The 16,346-nt window shown below is 50.2% G+C and overlaps 1 protein-coding gene across 2 annotated transcripts in view; it reads left to right on the top strand.

The window, feature by feature from the left end:
* Positions 1-16,346, top strand: part of ECE1 (endothelin converting enzyme 1) — a 420,365-nt gene that overhangs the window by 336,571 nt on the left and 67,448 nt on the right. For both annotated transcript variants that reach the window (XM_078642557.1, XM_078642558.1), the window contains exon 14: positions 12,071-12,174. In XM_078642557.1, the coding sequence (XP_078498683.1) occupies positions 12,071-12,174 (104 nt within the window). The remainder of the gene's footprint in view (positions 1-12,070; positions 12,175-16,346) is intronic.

Here is a 16,346-nt window from a genome sequence, read left to right on the forward strand (position 1 = left end):
CATGCTGGGCTTCAAAAACGGGGTTAGTCCGTCTGCTCTTGCGTGGGTCTGGGCAAAGTGCATCTTTTCAGCGTTTTCCATGCTTCCTCTTGGACATAAAAGTCCTCCGCGTGCGGCAGCAGGCCGGGCTTTTACTGAGACCTCTGATGGTTGCATGGGGGAGGGAGGAGAGATCTAGTGACAGGTGCGTGCGCGTCCCATGTGTCGAGGTGACAGTATCATCCCACTCTAGGTCACCGTAGTTTGCCCTTCAGGTCCCCACACCATGCGTTTGTTTCCCTGGGACATAATACACCAATCCCTCTCTGTAACAATATGCCCTCCCCATTTATCTGTGCGCCCTTGTAAAATGACCTCCATATCCCTGTCTCTCACCATCATGCGATTTGTAGGTGCTTCCCGTTTGTGTGCTCATGGTATAGGTCTTTATCATATCTGTGTGTCAGGACAACTTTCTCTTACAGTCCAGGTGCGTCATATATGTCCTCTCCATTCATGTGTGTGTCCTAGTGACATGACCTTCCCATCTCTCCTTCAGTTACGATTACATGCCCTTCCCAGCCGCGTGTAGTATGCTCGCCCTTTCCATTCATGTGTGCCGAATGCATCTCCATAGGTGTATTTCTAACTTACCCTTTGGTGTCACCTTGTTATGCCACTCCCATCTCTTCCCCGCTCATCCCTGTGTTGACACATATATTCCATTCTGAGCCCTCTTTTAAACCGGAGAAATTGGCGAGTTCCTTTCGCACTGTTGCTGTGACCTGTTATGCCCATCCCCCTTTGTGTAACTGAAATATGCTTCCCATTCCTCTGTGTGGCACTGAAATGCCCCCCCCCGAATCACTGACAATCCGGTACCCATTAAAAAAAGTGGCAATCACGCCATTTCCGGGCATGCAGGCAATTGATGCCAGTGTTAATTCTACAGTCCAGTCCGTATTTAACTAGTTGCTTGTTATTTCATTGTCATCGATTGTTAAAATCCTCATGTAATGTGTACATTAATTTTACTTCCGGGTACTGGCACTGGGTGTGTGTGGCTGGCTCTGGGTGTGGGGCTGGCTGTGGGTGTGTGTGTGTGGCTCTGGGTGTGTGTGTGTGTGTGTGGTAGTAATTGCTGTCTGCTGAGCTCGTCCGTAGGGTACAATAGTTCTCACATATGCGAGAGATTAAGCTATTGGCAATGTAAATGACAATATTAGATTTGGGATAGGGCGTAGGCACTCCTTTTATTCAAGTTTGCCAGAAACCTTCTCTGTGTAGTTTTATAGTTTATGATTCCTTCTTTAGCGTGCTGCTCGGTAATTAAGGGCTGCCATTCCCTTAGTTGAACAATTATTTCTGAAATGGTACGTGATAGCACGATCACGACCCTACCTGGCGCACAGCTTTAATTTGGTAATATTTCCTCCTTTTCTCTAGTTATCCGATTGTTCCAATTATTCCAACATTCCACAGTTTGTTTTAAATTGTTGAATTTATTTTCAAAAAGCCAACTTATAAGAAAAACGATCTTTTGCATTCAGATTCATTTCATTTTACTTTATAGCTTTTTTTATAGTTCATATTTGTATTGAACTTCATACAAGTATATATCTGTAAGGATGATCGTTATGTCCTTCAAATACATCCTTCACTTAATTCATTGGCCCGATGCATTTCGGGACCCTTGTCCCTTCCTCAGGGGCCTCTGTAAACAAAAAATTTTTTGTAAACATTAGTTGTTTCTCACAATTTTTTAGCTACTTAGTTTTTAACCTTTAAACATCAGCCACTATTACTTGAGCTCACCTGGCTCATGCGTGTACATTATGTTACTAGATGATAGTATATCCAGTTTATATTTCCAAATCAACAACAATATCTGTGTACTGTTAATGACATTTTCAATGGTCTATACAGATCCAATCATCAATATCTGGGTATTAGTAGCGTCATCAAATAATCACCAGTTCTGTAGCTTTCTCAACCAGCTAGTATTGACATTTTCAATAGTCTATACAGATCCAATCATCAATATCTGGGTATTGGTAACGTCATTAAATAATTGCCAATTCTATAACATTTTGGCAATTATTTAATGACGTTACCAATACCCAGATATTGATGATTGGATCTGTATAGACTATTGAAAATGTCAATACTAGCTGGTTGAGAAAGCTACAGAACTGGTGATTATTTGATGACAGATATTGATGATTGGATCTGTATAGACCATTGAAAATGTCATTAACAGTACACAGATATTGTTGTTGATTTGGAAATATAAACTGGATATACTATCATCTAGTAACATAATGTACACGCATGAGCCAGGTGAGCTCAAGTAATAGTGGCTGATGTTTAAAGGTTAAAAACTAAGTAGCTAAAAAATTGTGAGAAACAACTAATTTTGTTTACAGAGGCCCCTGAGGTAGGGTCGTGATCGTGCTATCACGTACCATTTCAGAAATAAATGTAAATGACAATGCCATTTATTTATCTGTTTTCAAAACCAACACATAAATACAAATTTTGTCTTTTACAATGCCAATAGCTCTAACTTCTCCAAAGGCGAAACCGTTGCATTGTAAATGCTTGTTTAGCTCTTGCATCAGATGAGCACAAGTTGCAGTGAAAGTCTGGATTTTGAGCTAAAGTGATGTACTCTACGTGGATATCTTAGTATTTTGTCTTCCAACTCTACCGTAATCAGACTAGCGATCTCACTGAAGTAAGGAGGGTGGGTGAGTTGTAAAGAGGAAGGAAAGCCCAACAGTAGGAGGGGTAGAGTGTCCGAGGAGGAGCGCATAGTTTTGAGGAGAATGTGCCATTAGCAACTGGGTAAACAATAGGGGAAAGGGGGATTGATGTGTAGCCATATTGGGATTATTGTCACCTATTTGTGCGAGGGAGCAAGTTGTTGAAACTTGTGTGTAAACTTGCCATGTGATGTGCGTGGTGCTATTTTGAACCGGGTACGGCGTCTCCTGTGATGGCCTCTCCACACAGCCTCTTAGTGAGTTGGAAGCGATGGTCACCCCATTCTGCTGGTACGTCAATAGCGCTTGCAGCTACGGAGCATGAGCTGGTGATACTAGCAGGAAATTACAAATAAAAAATAGCATTTAGTAATTAAAGAAAAAACACCATGCGCTCCGAAAAGGGAGAGGCGGAGGGATGAGGGAGGTGTTCAACACTAATAACGGGAAGGGAGCAGAGAATTTAAACCACAGAGCACATGAGGAAGGGCTAAAGGCAATAGGACAGCGGGCGAATGAAAAGCATGACCGGCGGCAGTGCTCTGAGCTACAGAGCACGACCAGGAAATTACAAATAAAAAATAACATTTAGTAAATAAAGAAAAAACCCAACACATGCCGAAAAGGGAGAGGAGGAGTGACGAGGAAGGCGGTCAGCACAGACAACGGAAGGGGAGCGAGAGCAGGTAATTTACACCACAGAGAGCATGAGGAGGGAGGGGCTAAAGGCAACAGTACAACAGGCAAATTAATAACAATCAGGACCCGGATTGGCTCTCGGAGCTGCGGTGCATGAGCAGGGAAATCTAGCCGGAAATTCACAAAACAAGCTAAGGCAAAAGAAAAGTTGTGTGCGACACTAACTTATATTTTGTCAATCGTGAAATAGTACAGCGGTAGACTTTATGGCGTGACCAAAACAGCAAAAAGAAGGATAAATGTAAGCTATTCACCAATGAAAACAAAGGAAATTAGAAAAACACATGAAAGAACCAATCCAAAACGATGGGTTTGCTGAATGACCATAGACCAGTGCGCAATACCCATAGGGCTAAAAGGACTTCTGCACTCACAGTGCACTTGAGCTGTTTACCCTGTACCTCACCCTGCAGTCACATGAGCAGACTACTCACCCTGCTCTCATGTGACATTTCACTCACATGTCCCCCTCCCTGCTCAATCTGCAATCTCACTCAATCTGATAGAGACTACTAGCCGCAGATTCCTTCACGTAGAATTATCCCCAGGCGTGAGACTGGATCCGGAAACTTTTCTGGCCCAGCATCCCTGCGCGCCTGGGGGCGGGGCGACATCAGGCGACTCCGCCCAGGCGTCACCTACGTCCGTTTTTTCCTTTTCCGTGTGCAACGCGGATCCGGTCCTTGCTATGGGCCTGTTTCGGGCCCTTTTTTCTCCATTTCGGTTGAACAGTGTGCGAATGCCTTCAAGCTTCAAAACTTGTACGTTTTGTGGGCGTGTTATGTCGGCGACAGACCCGCACCTCATTTGTATGTGGTGTTTGGGGGAGGAACACGGCACCACCGACTGAGAGGCCTGTCAACAGTTGAAGCCAAAGTCACAGCGGGAACGCCGCATGAAACTTCTCTTGGTGCGTCTCTCCAGGCCGACGTCCTCCCCTCGGTCTGCTTCGGCGGACGGTTTCAGGTTCGGCCGTGGTCGTCATACTCGCCCTTCTCCGATGTCACGTGAGCATTGCTCCCCGGTGGGGAGGTGTCGCAGTTTGTCCCCGGTGGCTGGGTTCCGGCCTACCGGGGGCGTGGTCTCTCCACGGATGATGCGGCCCTGCGTGTCATCCTATCCACCGTTTCCCGGTGTTGGGGCGTCGAGAGTCCAAATGGAGACATACGCGATGGCTTTGCAGGCCTCGCTGGCGTCTACCCCTCCTGGGGGGTCGGCAGACCCCTCACCTGGCGCAGGGCCCTCCGTGGAGCCGCCGGTGGCCCTGGCCCCGACGCTGACTGGTTCGGATCCAGGCTTGGAGGGTGTGGTGCTGTTGGGGTGCGGCTCCTCTGGGGCACCTCCTTCAGGCCACGGCGTCTCTGCCTCGCCGCAAACTCCTGCGGGAGTCCCTGTGGTGCCGTGGGAGGTCGCCGGGTGTCGGGTCGCATCCCCGAGCCCCTGTCGGTCCCTTGACAGGGTGGTCCTGTCGAACGCAGAGGTGATGCCGCTACGGCGCTGGCAGCAGCTGGACTGTGCGGAGCCATAGGGGTTGGTGAACCCTCCTCGCCCTGCTCCGAGGCCGGGTGAGGACCCCTCGCCCCTATCCGGCCCCTCTCGTCCCTGGCACCGCCTCATGGGTTGCTGAGCGATCTACGTCTCATTCTGGGCCGCGGCTGGCTACTGGCTTTGTGCCACTCCCCAGGCTCGTCTCGTTCCCCCCACGCGGATGGCTACCTCTTTGGAGGTCGGGTCAGCGTGGCCCCGGGGCCGGTTCGGCTCCAGCCCCGCTCCGGTCTCCGCTTCGGTCCCCGGTGCGGGGTGACATGGGGGAACCTTGTCCGGCGACACCGGATGGTGCCGACACATCCTCGCCTCAGGCAGCAGACTCCGCGCAGGGGTCGTACCACAGATTTGCCTTCGGAAGCGCCTTCCTCTCCGTAGGCAGCCTGTATATTGGTGTCATCCTCCCCGGAGACCGGTCGCCATGTGGTATCTTTTTCACCGGCGTCGAAGGGCGGCTCCCCGCCCTTCCTGAGGCAGAGGTGTTCGTCGGAAGAGCAGCAGATCCCTCATTAGTCTGCTCCTTCTGACTTCCAGGTCTGGCCCTTACCCGCCTCGCTTGGCCTTGGGGACCGCTGCCTTAGTTTGCAGCCGTCGCCCTCGGAGGAGCTGCTTTCCCCACCGTGGGGCCCAACAGAGGCGGGTGTGGCCTTCGCTCACGCGGTGTCCACAGCTGTTGGCATCCTGTGTATGGGTGACCCGGTGGCTCACTTTCCGGCGGACCATCTATTGGAGGTCCTCCACCAGGGCTCTGGTGGGAGGGAAATCTTGCTTCCCTTTGAAGGTTCCCTCCTTTCTTCTTTGACGGGGACTTGGAGGCGTCCTGCCTCAGGGGACCCAGTGCCTCAGCATCTTCTGCACCGGCATCTCCCGGTGCCGCGTGACCCGGCGTGCCTTTCTCTTCACCCCTCTGCCTCCAGTCTTCTTTTGCGGACTTCTTTTCACTCCCTGCCGCCACTGTTGACTCCTCCGTCCTGAGAGACCCACGGGCTGGACTCTTGGGGCACAACATGTTCTCCGCGACCAGCGCTGCCATGTGGGCTCTGAACACCTTGTGTGTACTGGCTCGGGCCTCTTCCTGTTTGTGGGACTCAGTTGAGTCTCTGGGATCCGCAGCGTCCCAGGAGGGTGGCCAGATGGACTTAAGACATCATGCGTTGGATGGCCGGAAGCTGGCGGGGTTTATTCTCCGCTCCGCCCTGGACATCTGAGGTGTCGGGCCATGGCTTCCTCGGTCGCTCTTCGTTGCCATGCTTGGCTTCAGGATGGAGTATTCCCTGAGAATATTCGGGAGCGACTCATTGATCTTCCGTTTGATGGCAGCCTGTTGTTCCATGCCCCGGCGGACTCCGCCATCCAGAGGCTCTTGGCAGGGCTCCGTCCTCCTCCGCCATCCAGAGGCTCTGGGCAGGGCTCCGTCCTCGACATCCTCCACCTTATCATCCTCCATTCCCTCCTCAGTGATTCCTGAGGCTGGTTGATTCTGGGCCTTCTTAGGCCGGTTGTTCTGGCTGTGAAGTGCGTTTTCTGACCATGTGGTCCTACTTGGGACTTTGGCATTGTTGGCTGCTGGACGGCCCCTATGTTGATTATGTGTATGTGTTGGAATTGTTGCACAGACTTGGCCCTGAGATGAGGCCTTCTGCGCGCTTAGGCTGCTTGTCAAGCCTTTCACGGGGTGTTTTTTTCCCTGTGGCTCTTTTGTTTGTTACCTCTGCTGCGGAAGTTCTTCCAGTGCGGGTTCCCCTGTTTGGGGCTTATCGTACCCTAGGTCATATGGCTTGCGCGCTCTGCTGGAGGGTTCTGGTCTCCTTTAGGGTGCCTGTTCTCCATGGCGTTTGTGTCTGCTGCTTTTGCTCCTTGAGGTAGTGTGCGTGGCCACTCGTAGTGATGTGCCCGGGCATCTCCTCCTTTCCCTGCTCCTTACCTGAGACCTGGGACGCTCCTGTGTTCTCTCTTGCCAGGCGCCGCCTGCTCGGTCTTCCTGGGGCCTCGGGCTGTTCTTCTTGCTTCCGGCGGCTTGACTACTGACGCTGCTCTGGCTGGCAGGCTGCTCTCCATCTGGAGTGGGTTTGCCGCCTTTTCCCTTGTTTCCTTGGGCCCTCTAGGCTTCTTCTTCCGCTTTTCCTGTCTTGGGCGGAAATTATTTTGCCTTGTGGGGGAGTGGGATGCTTCAGCCTCTCCGCCCTTGCCTTTGGTTCCTCTGCTGTGAGTGTACGAGCCTCTTCAGCCTTCCTTTCCCTCCTACATCCGCTTTGGGTCAGTAGGGTTCTGCTTGTGGGGGTTCCCCTTGCCTGGCAGGGACAAGGTTTTTCCTGGTCCACAGATCTGGTCCCCTGGGGGGCCCTCTGTTCTGTATTGGCTGGTGGGGTCCTTCGCAGACCCTCCTTCCCCGGGGGTATTACTAGGGTATCTATTCTATGTAAAGGAAACTGCGGCTAGTAGTCTCTATCAAATGTACGAGTTACTTACCTTCTGTAACGATATATCTGGTAGAGCCGATTCTAGCCGCAGATTCCTTCACGGCCTGCCCTTCCTCCCCTTTTCTGCGAGGACCATTGGGTTGGTCTTTGGTACATGCCTCCCGGTGGGGGGGGCTGTGTCTCCTGTGAGTGCCTTCCTTGTTCTTGACGAGTTGCTCCGTATGGGGGCGGTTCATTCCTCCTTTGTTCTTGGAGAATGGGGTTCTGGTGTTCCGGTGCCCTGCTGCTCTGGCTACTCCAGGTTTGGGGGAGATTGCTTTCTATCCCTGTTCCTCCCTCCCTTCCTTCCAGTGCTATCCCCTGATTAAGGGTCATCTGGCCTTGTCTTGCCTTGTCCCTTGTGGGTTGTTGCCATCTATTTTGGAGTGGCTTGGAGGGTTGTTATCCCTGTCTGTCTTGGGACTGGTTCCCCTTCTCTGGATGGGGGTGGTAGGTTTACTACGTGCACCATGACTTTACGCATGTTCCTTGCCTCTGGGGTATGGGAGTGGCAGGCTGTCTATGGGCTGACAAGGTGGCTGCGCAGGGCTCTGCTTGCTCCTTCTTCTTTCCTGTCTTTGGGTTCTACGGTGTTGCCACTATTCTGTGTGGTGTTGTTAGTCACTGCTTCTTTCCAATTTTTCTGCTCTTTGCACACAGTTCCCATGCTTCCTCAGTGTATCTGGTGATTTCGTGTTGTGGTGCGGAAAAGTTCTCTGAAGAAAACTGACGTAGGCGCGCCGGGGCAAATCTTATGTGACCTCGCTGACGTCACGTGGGCGTACGACGCCTGGGTGGAGTCACATGATGTCGCCCGCCCCCTGGCGTGCAGGGATGCTGTGGCAGAAAAGTTTCCGGATCCATGCTCATGCCTGGGGATAATTCTACGTGAAGGAATCTGCGGCTAGAATAGTCTCTACCATATACATTGTTACCGAAGGTAAGTAACTCGTACAACAAGCCCATCGCTAACCATGTATTCATTCGTCTCACTCTGCACTTAAATCTGCACCCAAATTCATCTGGTCACCTCGCTCACCCTGCAGTCACTCCTCTTACCTCACTCTCACACGGTCTCATCGCTCACTGTGCACTCACATGGGCACTCCTGCCACCCACACAGCGCTGAGGGTTACTGTGCCTGCTATAAAGAACTTGTACCATGCAGATCACAGAAGTGAGTTTGAGTAAGCTAGGAGTAGCGCTATAAAAAAATGAAATGTTTGTCAGAGAGGTACTATAGAGAGATGAGGTGCGTTGTTGGTGAGTGGTAGTGAGGGAATTCATGGAGAAGGAGGGGAGGGGGGAACCAAAAACGACTGTTGTACCATGTGCGACCAGTGCTAGGGACAGCCCTGGCTGGGAGTGTTAGCGCCCCCCCCTCCCGAATTTCGGATCCAGTTGCCCCCCTGACCATAGCAGAGCAGCGCATGCACGCGGACTCTAGGCTCAACCTAAAAAGATTGTGCTTGAAAAGAAAGCAGTGAAAGCAGGAAGGGCTGTCCAAGAGATTGAAAAGAGGCAATCCTCCATGGGAGTAACTAACACTAGATTGACCTGCAGGGACACCAATAAGAGGCTGGTAAACGAGAACAAGGAAAGCCAACTATTGGTAAGCAATGGGCGGGCTCCAAGCCATCTGTACTTGGTAAGGCATGGCTCTCAACAGATGGTAGGCTCGACTGGGGGAAGTCTGGCTTTAGGAGTGTGGTCCCATTAATGTGAATGGGAATGAACTTGAAAAAAGCGTGTGACAACCGCCGAATGTGGATTGGTTGACCAGTATGCTGGCCAGCATAATACAGTAACGGCCATGGAAGTCAGAACCAGGCAACGTGACAGGTGTGAGGCTTTAACCAAGGAAGGGGCAGCACAGGGGTTCACAGTGAAGACGAGACCTAATTCATAAACCTTTATCTGCTGCATTTGTAACTTTAAAGTGAGATTTCCAGTCATAAATTCACTGACAATTGTGTTTACCCGTCTGAAAGACTTCACAAGTCGCTGGTGTTTTACGCATTAGTAAATCTAGAACAGACGAGCAGAAAAATGGCCTTTCCTAGAAAAGTGGCTTTTGTGAGTGCTGATAAAAACATCAAGGATGCAACATATCAGCATTCCCAAACATTTTGAGTGACTTTTCCTGCCACGTGTGCTCACCTGCATGATTTTCTCTTCTGGAGAAAAGAGTAACAGTGTAAAAAGAAAACGTAAAAATGCCAAGTGCATATTTTCGCCTTTCTTATCCCGGCCTGCTCTCTTCATGGTGAACAATCTGCTGGTTAAAAGTCTTGAATCGGGTTTAACTTGCAGGATTTCAAAGTCCTGTCCGAAAAGAATTAAAGGGGGCTCGTTAGTGTCGATTTTTGTATGGAAATTCATTTTGCTTCAGCCAGTACCCTGATTTCATTCTGACCCGCACACAGGAACGGCTACCAGACGAGAAAGCTTTTTCCAAAGGTTACGGGTCTGCCGGCCAGAGTAGTTTAGTGGAAGGTTAGTTTGCCGGGGCCATTGCTGCGGCGGTAAAGCCTGTTTTTGCGACGCTTACAAGCGACTCAAAGTGCAGAAGCGACCGCAGTGAAAGAGTGCACTAACTTTGTTATGAAAGAGAAACCCGTATCACCCCTGACATCCGGCCTCTCACTTTTCCTTTTGAAATCACTAGTGCGAAACCGCAGCATCCGCCGGCCCCGCCCGTCCAAACTGCTGACGAACACCTCACCTCCATTCCGGGCCTGGTACGAGGTTTGCCGGTCACCCGCATGAGCTCTGCCTATGTGTATTTTTCCCCTTAGGAGAGCAGTTTCGCCCTCATGTTATCACTGTCTTGACTCTGAGGCCGGCGTTGGTACCCTCTACCCTGCGCCCTCCAGACCCCCCACCCCTCCCTCCCGCCCTAATCTCCTCCATTTCGGTCCTCTCTCCCGCCTCCCAGCCCGTGCCTTGTTCCCAAACAACAGGGCTGCCGGCGGCCTCAGAGGTTGGCGAGTTCACGCAACTGCCAGTGTAATCCTTGCCAGTCAGCCTGGCGGGGAGTCACCCTTTCGACCCCCAAGACCATTAAATTAATGCAGTTCAGTTGGGTAATACTACCAATAGTTGCCTTTAACACCGTGGGTTCTCGAGATTGAGCCAGCAGGGGTCGAACATAATTTAATTAAATCCTATGATTATTTCTTCACTGTGTCGTTTCTCTAAACTTTGATAGAGGTGCGATCTAGTGATTCCTTGTGGGCGACTGGTGCCAACTTAAGTCTTCGCTGTGTGGTGCCACAATAGCGCCGCCATCTTGTTCACTGTGCACTTTGGGGCAGATTTACAATAACTGGCGCATCCCTGCATATCAGCAGGGATGCGCCAGTTATGGTGCGTCAGGGCTCCGCCGCCATGGAATGCGCCACATTTATAATGTGGCGCACCATGGGGCAAAAACGGACAGATGCGTGAAGCATCTGCGCCCGTAAAGTCGGCGCATTGCTGGAGTTGCGACGCAGCTCCAGCAAGGCTCCGGGGTGCCCGATCTGTACAATGCTGCGTCAATCCTTACTCCTGCTTCAAGCATGCGCAGGGTTTTGACGCAGCATGGCCTTAAATGTGACTGAGTGAAATCTTGTAGATTTCACCAAGCCACTTTTAGGAGGCGTTCCTGCGCCGGAACGCCCCTCCCCCCCTTGCGCCTGAATGCCTGCTTCTGGCGCAGGGCTTTACAACATGACGCATCTCCCAGATGCGTCACGTTGTCAATACCCCGCACCATGGCGCTTCTTTTGCGCCGCTGCTGCGTCACAAAAGTGACGCAACTGCGGCATAAAAGAGGCGCAAGGGGCTTGTAAATCTGCCCCTCTGTGTTTTCGTTCTTCCCACAATTTGCAGACCACCCCCCTGGTTCCTTGGGGAAGGCTGCGGTGCGTGCGCCTATCATGAACATAACCCGTCCGCTCACCGTCTGGGGACAGGGCGAGGCTTGCTATCTGTTTGAATTCCGAAGTAAGAAGGGAGTTTATTTTATCTCTTCGATATGCAGATGGAGGATTTCAGAAAAATGTGGCGAGGAAACATAACAGACCGCAGAAGAATGTGGTGCGAATGGAAGAACAGGAGATCCAATTAAAAGAATTTCTAGTGGCACGATCTTTTCATTGACCTAAATAGAGTAACTTCAGCTGTCTGCCCTTTCGTCTTCTCTGTGGTGCTAATAGCAATATATTTCACCGTAGTAGCACTTGAGCAACATCTACCTATTGACAGTGGGATAAAATGGAAGCCGTTTTCACAGCCTAATAGGGAAGGTTGTATAATGGCAATTCGTTGTTGGTCCAGCACAAACCTTTGCTGGATACACATGGTTTGGCCTGGGATAGATAGTTGCATTGTGGTGGTGGGAGGCTGGGTTGTGGGGAAGAGGAATGTTTATCTTTGTTTGACCCAGGAGAGACACTCACTTTAGCATGGAGGAGTATACTTGACACTTGCTACCTGGCTTTGGCTTAGAATGGATGGATACATGAATATTGGCTTCAGAGTGGTAGTAGAATTTTGTCTCAGAAACTAAGCAATGCTCTTTATCTGGACATGTAGTGCATATGCCTTGACGTGTTGTCTCCCCTTCCTCTCTTGCAGTACGAAGTTACCTCTGACCTGTATTTTGAGAATGTGGTGCAGTTCTACAACTTCTCGGCACGAGTCACAGCTGATCAGCTGCGGAAGCCTCCCAACCGAGACCAGTAAGTCCGCTTGTGCAATGCCAGGCTTAAATACCTGTATTTTGGTTATGTTCCGTAGTACCACATAATTCCCATTCTAAGAGTTCTAGGTTAGGAGTGTGGGCAGATTTTTCCTTTCGGTCTTTGTATAAAAACTTTAGTGCTCCGTTTGGAAGAGGAGAGTGCAGTGGGGTGGTCCCAGTGTACAAGTGGTTCCATTGGGGGGAAAAAAATCTGTTGTACTTGTAATGTTATCTTGTTTATTTTCAAAAGATGTTTGATAAGAGAAACTTCTTAAATGTTGATATGCACCCTTTATCCTAAACAATGGCAATTTCTTCTGATCTCGTGTTATACAGCACCTATCTGACCATCTCATTCGACAGTAAAATAGAGTGGTACACTACTATAAATAAAAATAAATACTTCAGGGGTTCTGGAAATGGTCATGCTGCAGTAGTATACAAAGTTACGTTAAAGAAGGAATATCTCTGGATAATTTTGCAAGAAAAGTTCATTTTCTTATGACCTTTAACATAAAGTTAGGGCTGTTTCTCAGACAGCTAACACAGTCCTGATGATCTCCTCAAGAATGGTATATCTCGCCACGGCGTTCTCTTGTTCATTCTTTCAGGTCTTTCCTTTTAGAGCAGGAGAAGAAATATATCCCTAACAAATGACCAATTCTTCCCAGAAGATTACCCTTGCCTTAAATTTTCGGTCAGGTATTCATTTTCAGAAACTAGATTTATGGATTGGTGTGAGGGGGATTTATTTCAAGAGCATGTGTTTAATTCCGGTGTCATATTGAAGTCCAATTCCATGAGAGCCATATTGTCCTCCTGGAAGTTTTGTTCAGCTGGGACTTCTCAGGATCTATCTGCGGTTCCTCCATGGCTGGATGTCTGGCCAGATCACCACCTACAAGTTTAGAAATCATAACTTCACGTTCCCTCTGTTTCCCGTGCTCTCAAACTGTCTGGCAGTTCTTGCTGTCTTCTTGCTTTTTTTTATATGATAATATGGTGGAGATATCGTCAAAAATGCGAGATGTTTCTAGCTTTATGTGGAGCGTATCCTCCATGGATCTGTAGGACTCTTGGGAAGCTGGGGTCAAGTTGGAAAGATTAGTGGTTCGGGAGAATTTCCAAGAGAGTAGGAGATTGCTTTTCTTGCTGCCCAAAATACTTTTCATTTTCACTATTTGGGAAGCAGCAATAGCTAGTGGATTTCTTAATCGGAGCGCAGTCTACCCTTGTGTTACTAGAATGTTCTAAAGACCTTTTAAGGCAGGCAAGCATTTTTGAGTTACTTGGAACCAGTAAAATAATTGATAATGAAATCCGTAGGTTCAAACAATCTCAACAACAGTATTTGCTTTTTAACTCTGTGCAGGACTCTTCCTCTTGGAACGTTTCAGAACACATGTGTGATCATGCTTAAAATGCAGTCCTGCAAAGTATCACGCATCAGCCGTGATGCTCACACATTTCAGTGCGGTGATCCGCATCCCCGCACTGAAATGCATTGTCACGCATTTTGCCACCTGCCAGAGCGCGCCACCAGCGGCGCCTGTGCATGGGCTCTCTGGTGCCTATTGCAACTGTATACGAGGGGGCATGTTCAATGTTCAATATATCTTGGGACCTTTGCAGTTGTCGTAATTATAGTGGTCTTTGTGTATTCTCTCACCCTCGTATCCATATGGAGAAAGTAACATCAAGACTCATTTTACTTTAAAAAAAATGATGGAGAAAGTTAATTTGCACCGCCTGTGCTTTTAGTGTTCTGTACGTATTTATTTGGCATACCAATGTTGGAAGTGTGTTAAGCTGTGCCTAAGGGATGATATTTATTGGCAAATAAAATAGCGTTTACTGGCCAGGAAGCATGTTGCTGACGGGTAGCCGGCTCTGTGATTCTTAGGTAGGCCGTGCACTGTTGCAGCGAACTGTACACCTTCACAGATCTCTTGCTTCCCTCGTGGAATCTTCGCATTGCACTCATTGCCACCCCTGAAATGGCAGATACTACTTTCCCCTACGTCCTTTCTGCAGATGAGGGTCTCCCTCTAGGGAACAGGCTGACGAGGTCACGGTGCCAGGCTGATCTACAGCATGGCAAATGCATAGAACAAATCGTTCCCACGCAGTGGTGACAGTCGGGGGGAATCCTTTCTCCTAGCTTCAGAGGATTACACTCCTGTGCTGCATTCGTCATTATCCATGCCGCAGGGATCATTTGCATTAACTCCAAGCTTGAGTCTTCTTTAAAAAAAAAAAAAAACACTTGTTCCTGTGTATTTATAATACAGAAAAATCCCACATGCATTCAGATATGGCATGCCCTGGAGTGGGGTGGGCAGAGCATTATGGAACATGAGGCTCAACTGCAGGAAGTATGGCCTCTCACATCCTGTGTTCGAGGCATGTGGGCTGCTAAATTCATATCTATTGCATAGATCGCCGCCTAGTGTTGGGTCCGGATGATTGCACATTGTTGTCCTGGAAGAGTCTTCGAAGTATCACGAGATAGGTGGCTCCTCCCCTGGACTACAGTGCGCATGGGCATCGACTCCATCCCCAGATTGTTTTTTTCCGCCATTGGGTTCGGATGTGATTTCGACGTCTCCTTGTCGGAATCGGAAAAACATACTTCTTTAAGGCCAAAAGGCCTTCGTTAACTGCGTCGGTATTGTTCGCGTACGGTCTCGGCCTTCATCCGACTCTTCGAGTCGAAATTCTGCGGAGTCGACTAACTCTTCGGACATCGAGGCCCTGTCGTCGCAGCAAGACCCCGACGAGCTTACCATGGAACGAAGTCCGTTCAAGCGCTGCCCCGTGTGTGGATCCAAGTACCCACATATCGACGTGCATCCAGTCTGTAACAAATGCCTCTCGCCGGACCACAACGAGGACAACTGTATGGCCTGCTCACAGTTCAGGTCGAAGAAAACGCTCAAGCTTCGGCGCACGGCGCGCCTCGAGGCCCAGCGAGCGGCTCCGGCACCCGACGACATCTTCGACGAGGCAGAAGGCCCAAGCCATCGCCTGCAGATTTCACCCCCATCGACGGAGGTCGAGGCAGATCCCGGAGAACCCGTTGAGGGCCAGGACCTTGAATACGTCGAGGAGGTAGGGGACGACGAAGAAGTTTATGGGGCCGCGGAAGATAGCTCGGAGGAAGAGCTATACCCCGAAAGTTACATGACTCAGGCTCAGGTCACGGGATCGCCACTCGGCCTTACCCACGACCCTGCACCGCTATCCCCGGCCCCGCCTTCTGGCCCGGCCGCGTACACATCAGCGGAGCCGCCATTGCGCATATCGAAACCGAAACCTTCGGATTCGACCACAACAAAGATGGCCGACGTACCACCGAAACCTTCGGATTCGACCACACCAAAGATGGCCGACATACCCTCAAAAATGAAAAAGCCTGCTACGTCATCGACTCCGTCGCCCGCCGGGCCTCTGGTGCCGAAGAAGGCTGTCGAGCCAACACCGCCACAGAAGGTGGCCAAGGACCCGTCCTCGAAGAAGGTCGTCCAACACGTTTCGAGCACGGTTACTCCGGCAAAGTCCACTAAGACTGTTGAAACTCCTTCGGACGCGACTGCGGCGCCAACTGGCAAACGCCCGGTCGAAGCAAAGTCGACAAAGGGCCCCGAGCCAAAGTCCGGAGGCCCTACGCATCGGCACACAGACGCCGGATCTAAAGCAACGGCATCGGCGCCTAAGCCTACAACGGAGGCGCGGACCATTGGGGCCGTAGATGCGTCGGCGGACACCTCGTCGGCACGGAGGGCCTCCGATGGTGATGGACATAGGGCATCGGTTACGAAACCCTCCTCTTCCTTCACAAATCAGGTCACTGACTCCCTCAAACGAATTCGGGATAAGACTTTGACGTCGACGACTCACACGCCGTCGGCTCCGAAACTGGTTGACGCACCTACGAAGACTTCAACCAAGCTTCTCTACACTCTGCCGCCGAAGGTGGCACCGAAGGCATTTGCACCCAGATCGGTGCCGAAGACCACTGAAACATCGGAACCTTCGACGGTAAGTGGCCGATTAGATCGACATCAAGCTTCAGAAGAACAATCTGAGCATTATATCGATGCCGAAACGGGGAAATTAACGCTCTATAAGCGAAAGATCACTTCCCAACCATTGGAATCCTATGTCATA

This window comes from Lissotriton helveticus, chromosome 5_1 (genome assembly GCF_964261635.1).
Source record: "Lissotriton helveticus chromosome 5_1, aLisHel1.1, whole genome shotgun sequence".
Classification (NCBI taxonomy): domain Eukaryota; kingdom Metazoa; phylum Chordata; class Amphibia; order Caudata; family Salamandridae; genus Lissotriton; species Lissotriton helveticus.